The 15,247-nt window shown below is 36.7% G+C and overlaps 1 protein-coding gene across 4 annotated transcripts in view; it reads left to right on the top strand.

Moving 5' to 3' along the window:
• LOC119788873 (ATP-dependent 6-phosphofructokinase, platelet type-like) overlaps nucleotides 1-14,405 on the top strand; it is a 76,889-nt gene extending 62,484 nt beyond the window's left edge. For 2 of the 4 annotated variants that reach the window (XM_038293574.1, XM_038293573.1), the window contains exons 16-22: nucleotides 2,376-2,528; nucleotides 4,088-4,252; nucleotides 7,010-7,071; nucleotides 8,939-9,050; nucleotides 10,636-10,735; nucleotides 10,862-10,967; nucleotides 13,463-14,405. In XM_038293574.1, coding sequence (XP_038149502.1) covers nucleotides 2,376-2,528; nucleotides 4,088-4,252; nucleotides 7,010-7,071; nucleotides 8,939-9,050; nucleotides 10,636-10,735; nucleotides 10,862-10,967; nucleotides 13,463-13,619 — 855 coding nt within the window. In that variant the 3' untranslated portion in view covers nucleotides 13,620-14,405. The remainder of the gene's footprint in view (nucleotides 1-2,375; nucleotides 2,529-4,087; nucleotides 4,253-7,009; nucleotides 7,072-8,938; nucleotides 9,051-10,635; nucleotides 10,736-10,861; nucleotides 10,968-13,462) is intronic. The other 2 variants (XM_038293571.1, XM_038293572.1) reach the window with 1 other exon arrangement.
• The last annotated feature ends 842 nt before the right edge of the window (nucleotides 14,406-15,247 follow it).

Raw genomic sequence — 15,247 nt, 5'->3', positions numbered from 1 at the left:
GGAATTAAAAAGTTATATAAAGAAAGCCATGATCACCTTCTATGGGAATGAAAGCTAAATGAAAACAGCTGTAATCCCAACAAAACCTTTTTCAAAAGTACAGGACAGGAAAACCTAAACAGAGGGACACTGAGCCATAAGTACTTTAGGGAAGGGAAGAGAGCATTTTGCTAAAGTTAGTTTTATACTGTAATACTCTCATTGGCCAAATATTGCAACATATCAGTTACAGAATTTAAATCCTATACACCGGAGGTCTTCAACAGGGGGTCCGCAACCCCTAGGGGGTCCATGAGATACTGCATGGGGGTCACAAAAGTTTTGATTGATTAGACTTTTTTTTATATTCCCCCCTGCAATTTTTCCCACTAATTGAAATGTCTTTAAATACACATTAACATGAATTCAACAAACTGTAGTAAACAGATAAATGGAGGCAGAAGATGTCTTTCAGTCATCAATGCACACATTCAGAGACACACAGGAGATCTTTCAAGCTGGGCATCGTTTCATTCACAACATCTGTCCCATCAACCAGGAATCAGAATCAGAAATACTTAAATAATCTCAGGGAGAAATTACTTTCGTTACATGACTCCATATGTAATAGAGTGACTATAGGACCAGTTTGATGTCACACAATTTCATACAATATATATAATTAGGGGGTCCCTGCTCCATCTCACCATCAGTTTGGGGATCCTTAGCCTGGAAAATGTTGAAGACCCCTGGTTTACATCTTTAGATTTATTGAAACCAAAGTTTTCTGACTGATGATGGATCTTCATAAGAACATCAGAAATGTTTCCTTTGAGCAGACATATGTTGTACCAAGGGATTAACACCTCTAAATATACAGATTTTCATTTTGATTCTGGTAATGAAATAAGGCTATAAATCAGTAAAATTCTAAAGAAAGTGGAAAAGTCATCGTCAGTTATCCCTTTAGATACATACAGTTTAAAATGAAACATTATCACTAGTCTGCTTATGTGAGCCTGATAGAAAAATATAAACATACTATCCATCTATAAAGCGGTTAATATAAGGCTAGAACATGTAATGTTATGTCACTTTTTAATCATGTTTGTTCTTCTGGATGAGCTGTAGATTATGTGTGGTTCCAAAATGTTATAAAGGTACATCTCAGAGCCAGGAACTTGACTGAGGTTGGTTTACAGGAAGAGATATTAAGCATAAATTATTTACAAGGGCCGCTTATTACTTCTGACCTAATACATACACACGCATTGAAGCGGACAGTGTATTCAAGTTCTTTGACTTTAATACACACTAAAACTCCTCCCTCATTGTTGACTAGTAGCTAAAAATGGCTCATAGCAGATATATTTGGAAAAACATACATGTGGCTGATCTTCCAGTAGCCTTCAACTTTAGGTGCTTGACCTTGACTGACCTTAAGGGGAGAAACAGATTTGCTCTCACACAGAAAAAAAGAAAAAGAAAAACAGCGATAGATAAAAGTAGTGCGGTGCACGTTCAGAGAAAAGGAAAAATAGAAGAATAATCTGGATAGTTCTCTAAAAACACTTGAATGAATGCTCTGAAAATGGAGCTAATCTGTCTTAAGTTATTTTACTGCTGCTGGTTTTTGGAAGTGAGCTGGTCTGTAGAGGTCCCATGTAAGTGTCAGAGCATGCAGTGAATTGTTGCATGTTTGTGGCATGCGTCTCAGTGTGTTGCTTGTGTCAGTGAAGTCTGCTGTTTGTGTGTCAGTAAATAGTGAGTCTGCAGCAGTCAGACTCAGTTCTTCCAGGGTGTCTTGTTTTCTCCTACAAATGACACAGAGACAGTAAGTTTCCTCTAGAAGGCACATATTAGTCAACACCTTTAATGCTTTTGGTTCTAACACTCATTTCTAGACAGATATAAATGGATTTGGGGCATTCAGAATCTCCACATTTTCGCATTGGTCTTTATCTAGTTGCGTCAACAGCTTGACTTGTCAGCTGCGATGAGCCCCCCCCTACACGCCATTCTGACCCCTCTCCGCCAACGAGAAGCCAAAGCCCCATCCCTGATATCCTGGAGAGAGCCAGCTAAGCAGCACATTCTTTACAAAGCTGAATGGTCACGGTCAGTTACAGTAAAGAGGGCTCCCTTAATTCATGTATCCTTTCTTTTCAATTGTTTTCTAAGCTACCGCTCCCCTTCTCATCTTTATAAAACATGAAGGTGGTTTCGGCAAAGCATGTTTTGCAAACAAAACAGAATTCACTGTAAACCCATCACAGAAATGAAGGATACAGGATGAGGGAGCCCACAGGGCACCATGAGGCAGTTTGTAAAGACACTTTAAGATGCAGGTATCCCCCCCTAGTGGTCTAACTTAATGTTATGACCACAACCATCAGGCCTTTGAGTCTTTGCTGGAGCTGTACGAGGCACGGGCCAACTACAAGGAGTTTTGCATCCCCATGTGCATACTGCCTGCCACCATTAGTAACAATGTGCCAGGCACTGACCACAGTCTGGGAGCCGACACGTCACTCAACGCCATTGTGGAGGTAAGAGCCAAAGACAAATATACACCTTATGAGTTGGGGGTGTGACTCCTGAGATTGTTACTAGAATGATCCATCAATTGCAGGTTATCAGACATTATTAAGAGTTTCGCCAAACGTTTCTCAAACCAAGGAATTAACGGGGCTTTGGAGAATTCAAACATTTTAGAAATGTCTCATTAATAATATCAGAATATGACAAAGCAGTTAGTTGGTTTTGACAGTTATAATGGAATCGACACACTAAAATTGAGGGCCTGGCTCTGACTCACAGCAATCACCTTAAATTTTAAATCAATGAACTACACTGTTCCCATTTATTTGTGCCAGAATGAAAGGTCAGTTAGTTGGAACCTCTCAAATGAGAATTATCGTCCTTTTCTTCAGTGCATAAATATCCCTGAAGGGATTCATACGTTTCTGCCCATAATAAAGTGTAGACCACTTACCTACAAATTCTTTTCATTAAAGATGCTGCTGAGGTTCAGCACAGTAAAATCAGGCAAATCCGTCATTCCTTCAGACTCCTTTGCATTTCTTACACATAGTTACTTAATATTTTATCGTAAAACCACCTTAAAACACATGCAGGTTCAAAGCAAGAAGAAAAAGACTAAATTAAGATGGTACCATGTCTGCAGAACCACAGGTCAGTACTTATGGAGTAACTGAAGTTAAACTCAAACCTGTGAGTACAAATGTTTTTTTTCAGTTAGACTACTTGCATGTTACGTGTTTGTTTGTGTTTTCTTGATGTGCTGTTTACTGCTGATGCCCACTGTTTATTGGATTGTTGCCTATGTGTTCTACATGTCATCGATAGGGTGATTTTAACCAAAAGGAAGGTTCAGTGAGCACAAAGAATGCAAATACATTTGACAGACCACTGAATTGATCCGATTTGGTTTATTTTACTCGTCTGCTAATAGCAAGATGCACAGGTTGACTTTTACGGTTCCTACTTTTTTTTAATATAATGTATAGAGATTTTCCCCAATTTCAGTTCTTGTTATATTAGTGGAATAACTTATTTAAGTGACTGACTCACATAACTGCAAACTTTATGCAAATTAAGATGAAAATGAAATGTTATGCTATTTTAGATGCTTATTCTTTCCCTGATTTTGATTTCCTTTGAGTGAGATTTTAAATTAATGCTAAAAAGTGTAATACTAAGCTCCTTTTCTTTATTTTACTGCACCAACCTATAGCTCAACCTGTGCATCAGTGTACAGCAGCTCAAAATAACCCGCAGAGATTTATTTTACTCTAAAGCAGAGCTGCTGCTCTTTTTTAATTTATCTTTCAGTCTTTTACATTTATTTAATAAAAATATTCAATATGTGTCATTCAATTTGAAGGTTTTCTGACTCCAAAACTTTAATGGATTTCACAAATGATAATTATCACAAAACCTTATCATGTAATCGACATAGAACCAAGAATGATCCAGTTTGACTTATCTCAGCTCTGCTTCAAAGTATGTCCTCTGCAGCTGCGTGCCCCAACAGAGACTGAAATGTTCAGATTCCTTAAAACTGCATAACTTTTCTATGAATCAGACATGCGATCGCATCAAGCAATCTGCCAGCGGCACCAAGCGACGGGTCTTCATCATAGAGACAATGGGGGGCTACTGTGGCTATTTGGCCACGGTGGGTGGTCTGGCTGCAGGTGCCGACACCGTCTACATCTACGAGGAGCCGTTTGACATCCGTGACCTCCAGGTCAGATTAATATCTATTCACATACAGTGTCCCTAGTATGTATATTTACATTCCTTTGATACATTGCACTAATGCTTCATGGAAATTTTATATATAGTATTTGAGTTCATATGCACCTTGCTTCTGCTATGGTCACAATGTGTCTGAAGTGTGTCCATGAGCCAGATTAATGCCAAGCATATAAGGAAACCTATTAATAACTTCTGAGCTGCATCATTCATTCCATTACAGACAGATCCCTTTAGAGGATTAGAATGCAGGACTGCCTGTGTTTGTTCTGACCACCACATCGTGCCAAAAACTGGAGCATCTTTTTTTAACTTTATATTCACTTCGCCTGATAAGACATTAGATTTCAATCTATTAAATTTCACTTTTTTCTTTCAAATTGTCTTATTTGCCAAAACAAAAACCTATGATTATTATATTTGTTGGATACTAAGGTGGATGTTTTAAGGAATATGTGAAAATTAAAGGTTAAATGAAATGTTTGTGATATGTATCATTCAATGTTTTAGTTTAAATGATTAAGACTTTTAGCTGTATTAAAAAAAATGCTTTCAAATATATTAAGCTGATCTGTATAGCAGACAGCAGTGTGATAATGTTCAAAACTTAACAGCTTAAAAAAAGGTATGGAAAAATAGACACGGTTCCTAGAATAGATTGGTATTGTACAGCAACATCAACCACAAACAGGGCAATGTACAGAAGAACAGAGCGTACAGAAGGAATGGTATGTGCAGTAAGGTCTGAGCATGCCGTCCTTATGGCACGTTTAAAGGAATCATTGGACCCCAGAAGGTGTAGTAACCACCTTGGTGGAAACTAATTGGGATACTATAAATAAATAAAAAAAAAAAAAATATATATATATATATATATTAGGGCTGCAACTAACGATTATTTTAAAAATCGATGAATCGGACGATTATTTTTTCGATTAATCGATGAATCGGACAAAAAATATTTTTTATATTAACCTCTTTATTCCAAAATAAACATTATAGACAGAACAAACAAGCACACAAGTACAGGTTGCTCATTAACTGTACTGGTGCAATATGAAAAATAAATAATTGTGTTAAAACTACGCAAACTTACATGAGAAATGTAGCTGTACATCCACAAAATATAGGGTACTTTGTTTCATAAAGCGCAAAAAAAGACATTTTTGTTTTTAAAAGCCTCTAAGGGGTTCAAACAATAGGCCCCCCCATTTCAACAAATGAGTTTTTTTTAGACTAGAAGAGGGCTGCCTTTTAAGACAGGAAAGTATAGCAGTTAAAGTTGCTACTTGAGAAAATACTAAACCATAGAGATAAAAATAGCCCTGTGATTCAAATTATAAATTGTATTTGGAATAAAAATGAGAGAACTAGGGGTGCTAAAAAACACATCCTCCAAAGACAGATATTTACATGGGAATGTGGCAAATATAATTAATTGACATATTACTGATCTTGCTGGATTTTATTCTGCTTTACTTCCATAAATTGCAGGATCATCTTTACTTTATCTTTGCCAGAAGATTTAAACTTTAAAAGTCTTGCCCTCATAATTTGCAAGTTAATTTATTTATAAAGTAAATATAAACGCTGCTTAAGCTAATTCAAATGAAATTTAAAGTAAAATAGGTAGCCAACCTTATCACTGTCTGTAACCTACTAACACGGTAAGGAAAGCATCAGATGAGCTACCTGAGAAACTAACGTTACGTTTCCCCACTTTAAAACCAAACAAACATGGTGGTTCCGTGCCATGTTAATTTCTTTTGAAAAAAGTTGCATGTTATCACTTTTTTCGCTTTACAAAGCGCAGGCTATTTTAATTATTGTGATCAATTTGCGCCGTCAATCCCGGTGCATGCGCGCTTCATTTGCAGTCTGGACGCTGAGGCTCTGACTGAGAGGGACTCCTGCGGGAAAACGCGGTTGGGGTGGGGGAGGCGCCCCACGGCAGAGTAGGAACATGCATGCTTTCACGTAAGAGTCTCCAAAAGCCGCCAGTGACACCGAAAAAAGTCGCCAGATTTGTCGGTAGTCGCTTTTTTGAAAAATAGTCGCTGGAGAGGTCTGAAAAGTCGCGGAGTTGGCAACACTGCACCTGCGGCGCTGACTCGCTCTGCCGTATTTTTTTTTCTTCCTCTTTCAGTCAAGAGGCAGTGATGACGGCGCGGCAGATGACGCAATAATCGCGCGACACAACTAATCGATGATGAAATTCGTTGCCAACGCTTTTAAAAGTCGATTTTTATCGATTTTATCGATTCGTTGTTGCAGCCCTAATATATATATATATATATATATATATATATATATATATATATATATATATATATATATATATATATATATAAATCACATCAAGCAATAACATTGGACAAAAAAAGTGTTTCAATCAAGTTAAAACTGCTAAAACCACAAGATATTTTTAAAAAGTGCCCCCCCCCCAAATAAAATATAAAAACAAAACAAACAAACAAGAAAGTTACTTTAAATACGATCAGTTTCCTCATTATTTAAACACCTTTAAGCTGTTAGTAATGTTTTTTTTATATGGTGATGAAAATCCTGAGCCCTTACTATACTTTCAAGGATGTTAAAAGCTTTGCTGTGCTGCCCTCTGGTGGTGAATTTTTTGCATTGCGCGTCAGTGTCAGGAGGCGCAAACGCACTGAGGAGCCTGACAGAGTTGCTGCTCCTTGCAGAGGTTGTAGGCTGCAGGCGTTCACTTCCCATTTCTCTTTATTTTCAGGCCAACGTCGAGCATCTGACACAGAAAATGAAGACCAGCATCCAGAGAGGTTTGGTGCTGCGGTGAGTTTTCATTCTTTTTACTCTTTCAGTGAAAGATTGTTCTATTTTCAATTTAGTACCTTCTTGTGTTATTTGACACATCAACATCCAGCAAGTACGTGTTTGAAGATTTTCAGCTGTCATAAAAATGTTTCTATTGTTGTCATTGTTCAAAAAGGTTATGCTATTTTCCAGTTATTATGTTATTTCCTGGTTGTTTAAACCTCAAAATGACCCTTCAGACTTTCTGTTATGTTCTGTAATGTGGTTATTTTAGTCCACTGCAGCAGCAAGGTGTTAAAAATGCTCCCAGCAGGATGAGGCTGTGTGGAAATAGGACAAATGTAATATTTTGGACAGAGGGTTGGTGACATTGTGAAGCTGTGCTGAGGTTTGCACCTGCATTATCATTTTCTACAAAAGGCTGGAAATCAGAGTGTGTTTGAAGGGCTGGAAAACACAGGACACTGGAGTTTAATTAACTTAAAAACAGAACAAACTCATCAAAAATAACAAAATATTACTTCCTACTATTGATGAATAGTGAATGAAAGTAATATGAACAAAAACAATCTTTGAAACCATATCTTCATTATTTACAGTTTGCTTCTAGGTTTTCAAATATTTGATTTTGGAATCTGTCTGCTTTGTTCAATTCTTGTACATTTCATGCTGTTTCATCATGGCTCACTACAGTAGGTACCCGCTATCCAAAAGTTATATATTTAAGAAAATGAAGAAGAAAATGGGACGGGAAGCTAAGAGATGCATTATCCTAAGAGCTTACAGCTTCTTGGATTAAGCTCTTTAGGATTTTTTTGTTTATTTGTTTTATTAATTCATCTAGAACAGGAGAAAAATTCCATGCCAGATTGTTAGGAAAAAAAAGTTTTCAAATTTCTAAAGAAAACTTATTTAACAGAAAAAAGGTTTTTCCATTTTAATGTCTCTTATGAGCCATGAGTAAGATGCAAAGCCAACATTGGTTTTCTCTTCAAAAACCTGTTTTTGATAAAGCAGTCAAAAGAAAAATAGACATTCTTTATCAAAATGACATAAAATAAAAGCTGAAAAGCCCCCTTGCTTGAAGCCAAATGTACATAAAAAAAAAAAGAAGTGTATCATGTTCAAAACTGCAGGCTGTATGTAGGTCATTCTAAACAACATGGCCCAGATGTAGAAACAATTTGTACCTTGTGACGTTGTTAAATCACCTTCCCAACTCTACTTTAATGAGAGAACACACATTTTGATTACTGATGCCATTTGCAGTTCCATTTGCTTTAGGCTTTTTTAGGTCTATTCTTATTGTGTATCTGGAAGGTGTTCACGGCACTGCATTTTTCACCATGATGTTGCAGCGTCATGGTCTGGTCTATTGGACATGATTAGGAAAAGCACACACCAGTCTATATAAGGTCTGACAATGCATGAACAACATGCATGAAGTCATGAGCTCTGTAGAAATGCGAGACAGGATTGTCTTGAGGCAAAAATCAGAGGATGGAGACAGAAAGATTTCTGCTGCTTTTAAGGTTTCAAAAACTGAGCAGCTTTAATCATTTGTAAATTGAAGAAGTTTAAGATAAGACCAAGGACAACCATCTTTGCAGAAATCCACCAATCAGCCTTGAATGGTAGAGCGCCCAGAAGAAAGCCACTCCTTAATAAAAGGCACATGGTAAACAATCTGGGGTTTGACTAAAGCCTCCTAAAGGACTCTTAGACTTCAGGCTTCTGAAACAAAATTTAGAGCTAAAACCGGGTGTCTACAAACACAAAGGCTGAAAAGTGTCCTCAAAATAATTGAAATAATCAGCCAGTGTAAAAAGATGATTTCCTAATGTGTGTTTGTCTCATTTTCCCTCTTGCATCTGTTTTATTTTAGTAACGAGAACTGCAACGAAAACTTCACCACTGACTTCATCTACCAGCTGTACTCTGAGGAAGGTCGAGGCGTGTTCGACTGCAGGAAGAACATCCTGGGTCACATGCAGCAGGTCAGACCCACAGGCTAATACGCTTATTACCCTAAATGTTCTCTGCACTCAGTTAAAGGAGTCGGTACCTTTTGTGTCTCTGCTTCTTTTTGTATGTCTGCTTCTATCTCTTTGAACCACAGTCGGCCTTTAACATCGAGCCTTTATTTATTGATAAGTTACGCATAAGTTATGCACACATTATTCATAGGTTTTGGATACGCTAGACACCACGACTTAAGAGTAACTTAAAGTTAACGTATGTCAACCATCAGATAAATGACCTGTAACTTATGCCCTACGTATGGCATACCTCAAGAACGTATGTCAGCAAGTGTGCCATAATTGCTGTATGTTGATGAGTGCCAGTGCGCTTCAGTGTGCTCATAACTTATACAAAATGTACCCATAACTTATCAAATGTTTGCCAGAATTTTTGCCAGATTTTTTGTACGTAAGGCATAAGTCTAAATCGTCAAGGTGTGAAAGGGGCTTTAGCTGCTGCACCAGAGAAAACAAAGCTTTGGGCTTTTTGCAAATGTCAGAATCAAAATAGGAAATACTTTAATAATCCCAGAGGGAAATTACTTTTGTTACACGCTCCAGTTACAGTTTTATATAATATATACACACATCCAACTACACAATATAATAAAGATAAAAAATAAGAATAACAAGAGATAAAATATATATATACAGAAGAGCTATATGTGTATATATGTACAGAGATGGCAAAAGTACTCACTTTCCGTACTTGAGTAAAGTACAGACACTTGTGTTAAAAAATACTCTGGTAAAAGTGGAAGTACTGATTAAACTTCTTTACTCAAGTAAAAGTAACAAAGTACAGGCTTGTAAATTTACTTTAAAGTATAAAAGTAAAAGTAGAAACCACTTTTTTCATGCCGTTGCCTACATTTTAAATGGATGTCTGCCAATAGGACAGAATAGATCTCCGTTGCGTTCATTTTCAATCATCTCGTCGTCCATGCTACTATGCTAACGCCACCGCCACCAAGCTGCAATGATTTGCCGCGAATGAATACCGCCGAATCTGTCGATTCATCTTGTAGGGGTGCGTCAAATGCAACGTAGATTCCCATCCAATTAGATTGAATTTGGTATTGATGACGTGAAAAATAATAACGGTAATTCCATTGAAATGATTCAAAACTAAAGTAACGAGCCAATTTTTAAAAATGTAAGGAGTAGAAAGTACAGATATTGGTGTAAAAATGTAAGGAGTAGAAAGTACAGATATTGGTGTAAAAATGTAAGGAGTAGAAGTAAAATGTCGCCATAAAAATAAGTAGTAAAGTAAAGTAAAAATATCAGAAAAATCTACTTGAGTACAGTAACCAAGTATTTGTACTTCGTTACTTCCCATCTCTGTATATGTACGTATATCTATGCATATGTAAAAACTAAATCCAAGTAAAGTGATAAATCCAAGTAAAGTGATACAAAGTATGACTTATTTTAAACTGAAATTATATTTATTAATTTAAGGTTTTATATCAGAACGCCATAATAAGTTTAATTTGATTGTGTCACTTTTTTATTGGATGCAGTCTTAAAAGATTTTCCATGATCTTTCATTCAACAGGGCGGAGCTCCGTCTCCTTTCGACAGGAATTTCGGCACCAAGGTGGCAGCTAAAGCCATTCAGTGGATCACACGAACCCTTAAGGAGTCATACAAAGAAGGTGCGTCAAAGTACTTTATGGCCAACCTTCTGTACTGTGCATGCAGATGAACGAGATTTTGGGTGGATTTTGTTCCTTGTGCATTCGGGGCTCAGTTATAAAAGCTGACGTTTCCCTTTAAAACAGGGCGAGTCTACACCAACTCAGAGGACACTGCCTGCCTGCTGGGGATGCGTCGCAGAGCGATGGTCTTTCAACCCGTGGCACAGCTCAGGGAAGAGACGGACTTTGTGTAAGATCAACTTTGTCTTTTTATCATTCCAGTCATCCTGTCCAAGGATCAATATAAAAAAAAAAAAAAGTTAAATTAGGACGTTTAGAATTTCCTCACTTGATTAATGGAGAACTTTACATCAAGCATTTGCCACAAAATTATGCAAGAAATATCTATAGATGTACTTTTGTAGTACCTGTTTGATAAGTTTGTTAAAATAATCACTTAGGAGAATATTTTTCTGGTTGAATGTTGATCCGTCCATTAATGTCTCTTAAATTTGAGGCTTTTCCACATTTAACAGTTCCTTTTCTTTTCTGGAATATTTAAACAACTTCTTTGATTTTCAAAAACAAGAATAAGATGCACATGTTTAAATTTCCTGTTTATTTTCCCTTAGCAAAAAGTAGTTTATTCAAGTATACTAAAAGTGCACTAATTTCATACTTAAAATCAGGCAGTGCAGAGTTTACTTATTCTAAACTATATTTCATATACTTAACAATATTATAGTCAAGTGTACTTGACTATAATATTGTTAAGTATATACAAGTACAATTGTTTACTTTATTGTTTACTCAAGTATACTTTAAGTATACCAATTTAGTTTGAAAAAGTATTACTTTAGTAATACTTCAAGTATACTAAAGTACATTGTTCGGGTATACTTTCTAAACTTATACTTAAGTATTCTTAATAGAATTTACTTCAAGTATAGTACTTTTTGCTAAGGGTTGTGTAACTCATACTACGTGAACCACACAGGATCAGTTATCCAAAAAGGCTAAATTGGTTGGTTTTTCTAGCTGAACATATTTTGGACCTTCATGCAATATTTTCCTATTCTGTCGTAAACTTCTCTTACTTTATCTGCTACCATGTGCTTATATGAATGTGCCACATCAGATTGAACAAATGTTCTCAACTGATTAAGGAAGGTAACCATTCTTGGTGGCATGCATTCATGAGAATTGCAAATCAACATAATTACCTCCCTGGAAGGCTACGACTTCCAGTGCTTGTCATACAGTGTTCATTCAGAGGAATGGCATTGAAGACAAAGAAGATAAACTTTAGCAGTTTGGAGTTCTGCTGAGTGAGAGCTGAGCAGCAGAATTAAAGGACCAGTAAAAGCCAAGCAGTGAGGAATCAATCACAAGAGCTGCAAATGGCATGGTTGCACTGTTACACAAGAAACATAAAATAAATCTGAAAATGGTGTCAAAAACATAATTAGAAAAAGCAAGACAACGAAAACTACTGGTAATACAGACACACAAACCTGTATTATATATCTCCAGACCACGTCTGCCACCCTCATAATCTCTTTCATGGAATGCATAAACATAAAAATTTAACTTGATATCCAATTTCTGTTCCAGATGTTGTTTCAATAGTAGATTGATCTCACCTAGAGCTCACTGACTGTTCTGTCTTTTGATAAAACAATAAGTTAAACCAGCGTCCTCTGGATAATGAATTTCCAGCTGCAGGTGTAGTGACTGATTGTTTTGCCAACAACAAATAAAATGTAACTTATAACTGCAGGGTTACAAAATCTATAATGCAGCCTAATAAAATTGACAATTTCTTCTAAGTAACAACAAATGAAGTCATTTTGTAAAAAAACTAAGTTTGGATAACTGGTGACTAAATGTGCAACAGTCCTACGTCCGTCTGGAGCACTTGTAAAATGTGTTCTTACCTGAGAGAAGATTAGAAATAGGAGACAAAATGTTGAATGTGACATGTTCTTCCAAATAATTTGTACAAATCATTTAAGAATTAAATTGCTTCGCTTCTTGCATGAAACTCATTGTGCTTTTGGAACAGTTCAGTCTAAATCCTTCCAGCAGGTAACTGGACAGGAATTCGATCAACAGTTTGGAGGTAGTCTTCCATTCTTAATCAGTTTTCTCTGCATAAACTTTGTTAAGCTGTTTTCAGTATATTGAAAGAAAACTTCAGGTTACATATTCTCTTATGATTGTAATCTTGTGCTTGCAGCTGTGATGGTTGGATATTGTTGCAGCTCTAATAGAGTGGCAGCTTGATAATTTCCACACTAAATAAAACGAGTTAGGGTCTCAAACTGTGTTCTTCAGCCACTGTGTGGGCCCTATTTATGTGCTAAAATTAAGACCCAGGTTTCCTTCCAAAAAAAAAGAAATATTTTTAGATTTTAATTTAGAAAAAAATCAAATTGTAAACATTTCTGTCTCAACATTTCAAAATTGCTGAAGGAATATATTTATAAAAAGCAAGATAGTTCTTGCGTATTCCCCCCATCATGACTTGAAAGACGCTGAATGTTAATAACTTTTTTGCAAAGTAAAAAAACATAATATAAATTTTTGGAGTAGTGTGGAAAAGTAAGGGGTAGTTTGGGAAGTTTCTAATGTAGGTCTGAACTCTTAAAAATAAAAAGAATTTCAATTTTATTTCAGCAAAAGTGTCTCAGATCAAAATGTTAAAGACAAAAGAAAAATCATAAACTTTTTTTTTCCCCCCAGTCATCGCATCCCTAAAGAGCAGTGGTGGCTGAAGCTCCGTCCTCTGATGAAAATCCTGGCCAAGTACAAGACGAGTTATGACGTGTCCGACGCCGGCCAGCTGGAACACGTGACCCGGGTGCGTCCCAAAGAGAAGGAGACCCCGGCTGCAATCTGAACCGCTACCGGAGGAAAGCTTTACTCTCACAGGAAACCGGCTTCACATTTCAGTGGCAGCTGCTCACACATTGATTGATTGACTGCAAATCCATTAGGAAAGATTTAAAAGGATAGAGATTAAATTTAATAAAGGATTTATTGTACGAGTACAGCACTTTGCAGAAGGAATATTCTATTTTTTAGATTAAAGAGGGTCACTTGAGAAGAGCTTTATTTATTTTACGCAATCTAACATTGTGTTTAGATATTCAAAGTTATTATATAATATATGCACTACTCAAATGTACTGTATTTAGGTTTTAGTGCCCAAAATGTAGCCATGTCTAATTATTTCCCGAGACGTCTATTATTTGTAAACACATCTCAGCTGAGGATGAAAATCTGTAATTAAATTCGGCTTTTTTTTGTTTTTCATATCTACATCCGCACTTTGAGCTGCATAGCTAATGTTATCACCCTAAAGCTGCTTTAAAAAGGGAATCAATGTCTGGGGGATCATGCGCACCCTCCAAGAAAGTGTCCACGCGCTGGCTCTAAAACACTGTAACCCAGATGGCTTGAGTGAGCAGGTCAAACGCTACCTGTACATGTATTTCGTGTTGTTGCCTTATCTACTTGTATCCATCCTGGGCTTTCTGTGTGCACCTTATAGTGATTATTTATGTGCAGGCTCCTGCTGTAGCAAAGCGATGTATCTGGAGAATGTGTGGAAAAGCACAGTGAGTGTTAACTTGATGTGTGTCCTGTTAAAGAGTTAATAAAGCATTTGTGTGAAAATGCTGAATGTTGTGATAATTCAGTAATTAATGGAAACAGTATACAAAGATGCATTTAAAGAGTAGATTTTGTTAAAATCTTAATACATTACTATTCAATAATAAAAAAGATACCAAAGATCATTTTAGTAACTCAGATCAAAACTTTTAACTTATTCATAATGCAGTGATATATATATATATGCTCACATTTATTTCTGCAAACGAAAACATATAATTTATTGAAATTATTAGGTTGTCAGCTCTATGAAAGTATATCATTGTATTCTACAACAAATACACTGTTATTTGTTGAGGCTCCTTTTGCATGACATACTTCATCAGTGCATCGTGGCTTGGAGGTGATGATGAGGATGTGCGGGTTGTTTGGTGCATTTGTTCTTACGTTTCTGAATACTCTGGTGTAAATGCCAGGAATGACTAAAGCTCAGCGTCCCTCTCTAGCTCCAACGGCCACATACTGCCCTCCTCTTCCATTGATCCTCCTGTTTCTATGAGTTTGTTATCAGCCAAATCAGAAGATGGTGCTGCTCCCTCCAAATTTCACGTCCATCTCTAGAAGTCAAGTAAAGAGGCAATTGGAGAGACTGAATCAAAATAAGTCATCAGGTCCTGATGGTATCAGCTCCAGAGTCCTGAAGGTCTGTGCAGAGCAGCTCTGCAGGATTCTACAGCACCTCTTCACCCTTAGTCTGCACCTGAAGGCAGTTCCAGTGAGCAGTGGTGGCTGAAGCTCCATCCTTCAGCAAACCCATTGTTTTTTAGACAAGGCAGACGGCACTGTAAGGTTCTTCTTTGATGTCTCCAATGCATTTATACAATTCAGTCTGCCTTACTTTGTGGGAAACTC

The sequence above is a fragment of the Cyprinodon tularosa genome, unplaced genomic scaffold (genome assembly GCF_016077235.1).
Source record: "Cyprinodon tularosa strain WSP-4 unplaced genomic scaffold, ASM1607723v1 ctg329, whole genome shotgun sequence".
Classification (NCBI taxonomy): Eukaryota; Metazoa; Chordata; class Actinopteri; order Cyprinodontiformes; family Cyprinodontidae; genus Cyprinodon; species Cyprinodon tularosa.
Note: the sequence above shows the minus strand (reverse complement) of the source record. Positions and strands in the feature narration are given on the sequence as shown.